This window comes from Ursus maritimus, unplaced genomic scaffold (assembly GCF_017311325.1).
Source record: "Ursus maritimus isolate PB19 unplaced genomic scaffold, ASM1731132v1 scaffold_3684, whole genome shotgun sequence".
Classification (NCBI taxonomy): domain Eukaryota; kingdom Metazoa; phylum Chordata; class Mammalia; order Carnivora; family Ursidae; genus Ursus; species Ursus maritimus.
The window spans coordinates 1-1,037 of NW_024426324.1; the positions used below are offsets into that span (position 1 = coordinate 1).

At 47.8% G+C, this 1,037-nt stretch overlaps 1 protein-coding gene across 1 annotated transcript; it reads right to left on the bottom strand.

Annotated features, from left to right (window-relative positions):
* Window positions 1-4: 4 nt before the first annotated feature.
* LOC103679823 (GTPase IMAP family member 2-like) lies at window positions 5-992 on the bottom strand (the record flags this gene model as incomplete). The annotated part of the gene is made up of 1 exon (XM_008709359.2): window positions 5-992. A coding segment is annotated over exon 1 (811 nt), but the record flags the coding sequence as incomplete, so codon positions are not given.
* Between the last annotated feature and the right edge of the window lie 45 nt (window positions 993-1,037).

Genomic DNA, 1,037 nt, shown 5'->3' on the forward strand with positions numbered 1-1,037 from the left:
AGCAATTTGACAAACAACTGAATAAAAAGTGAAATAAAGACTGGTGTTTTGATTAGGGCTTGTTTCAGGTAATTGGCTTTGGCCCTGGTGGAGTAACGTCTCTGATTTTCCATGTACTTCCTAAGAGCTCTTTTGAAATCCTTGAAACTTTCCTCTTCGCACACAGGTCCACACTCTGACGCTGTTACTAGGCTGTAGAGCCCATTGGTGTAGTGGTCACCACTTCTCTCCAACACCAGGTCTTCCATCAAGTCCATTAGCTCCTTCACTTGGCCATCCCGGTTGCTCCCTGTAGCACGGTTGTCAAAGGCACACACTCGCCTGCCGCATGCTGCCACCAGCTTGGATAGGGCTGTGTTATCTGTGTCCTGGATGTAACCCGTCAAGGATTCTCCCTCGAGGTCTTCCTTGTGGGTGAAGAGGACAATTGTGTGACTCATGGCACCTTCACCAAAGATCTCCTTCATCCTCTGCACAGCCTGCTCGTCCTGGGTGGTGAATCGGCCCAGCTGGGTCACCAGGAGCAGCACATGGGGTCCTGGGGCAGAGAGTAAGTAGCATCTCTGCACCTTTTTGCACAGGGAATCGGAATGGTCCTCCCCAGAAAACATATCCGGTGTGTCAATAATGACTATCTCTCTCTCTCCCCAGCTTCCCTGACTTTCACTGCAAGTCTTAGTAAAGGGCTGGGCAGTCAGCTGTGACCCAAATGCTTTCTTCCCAAGGATGCTGTTCCCGGTGGCACTTTTGCCGGTTCCTGTTTTGCCCACCAGAATGATTCTCAGCTCTGATCCTCTGGCGCGTTGGTTCTTCATATATGGTCCTGTAAGAGCAAGTTTCCTGTGTTATGACTATACTGCTTATACCAGTGGAATATTTTTAACAACAAGAGATATTCCCACATTATGAGCAAAGACAGTCTCCCAATATATTGGTTTTAAACTAGAAGCTAACTCCATTATTAATCAAATCAACAGTGATTTTTAAAACAACTCAATTTCTCCCGGCGCCTGAGTGGCTCAGCTGTTTGAGAGGCC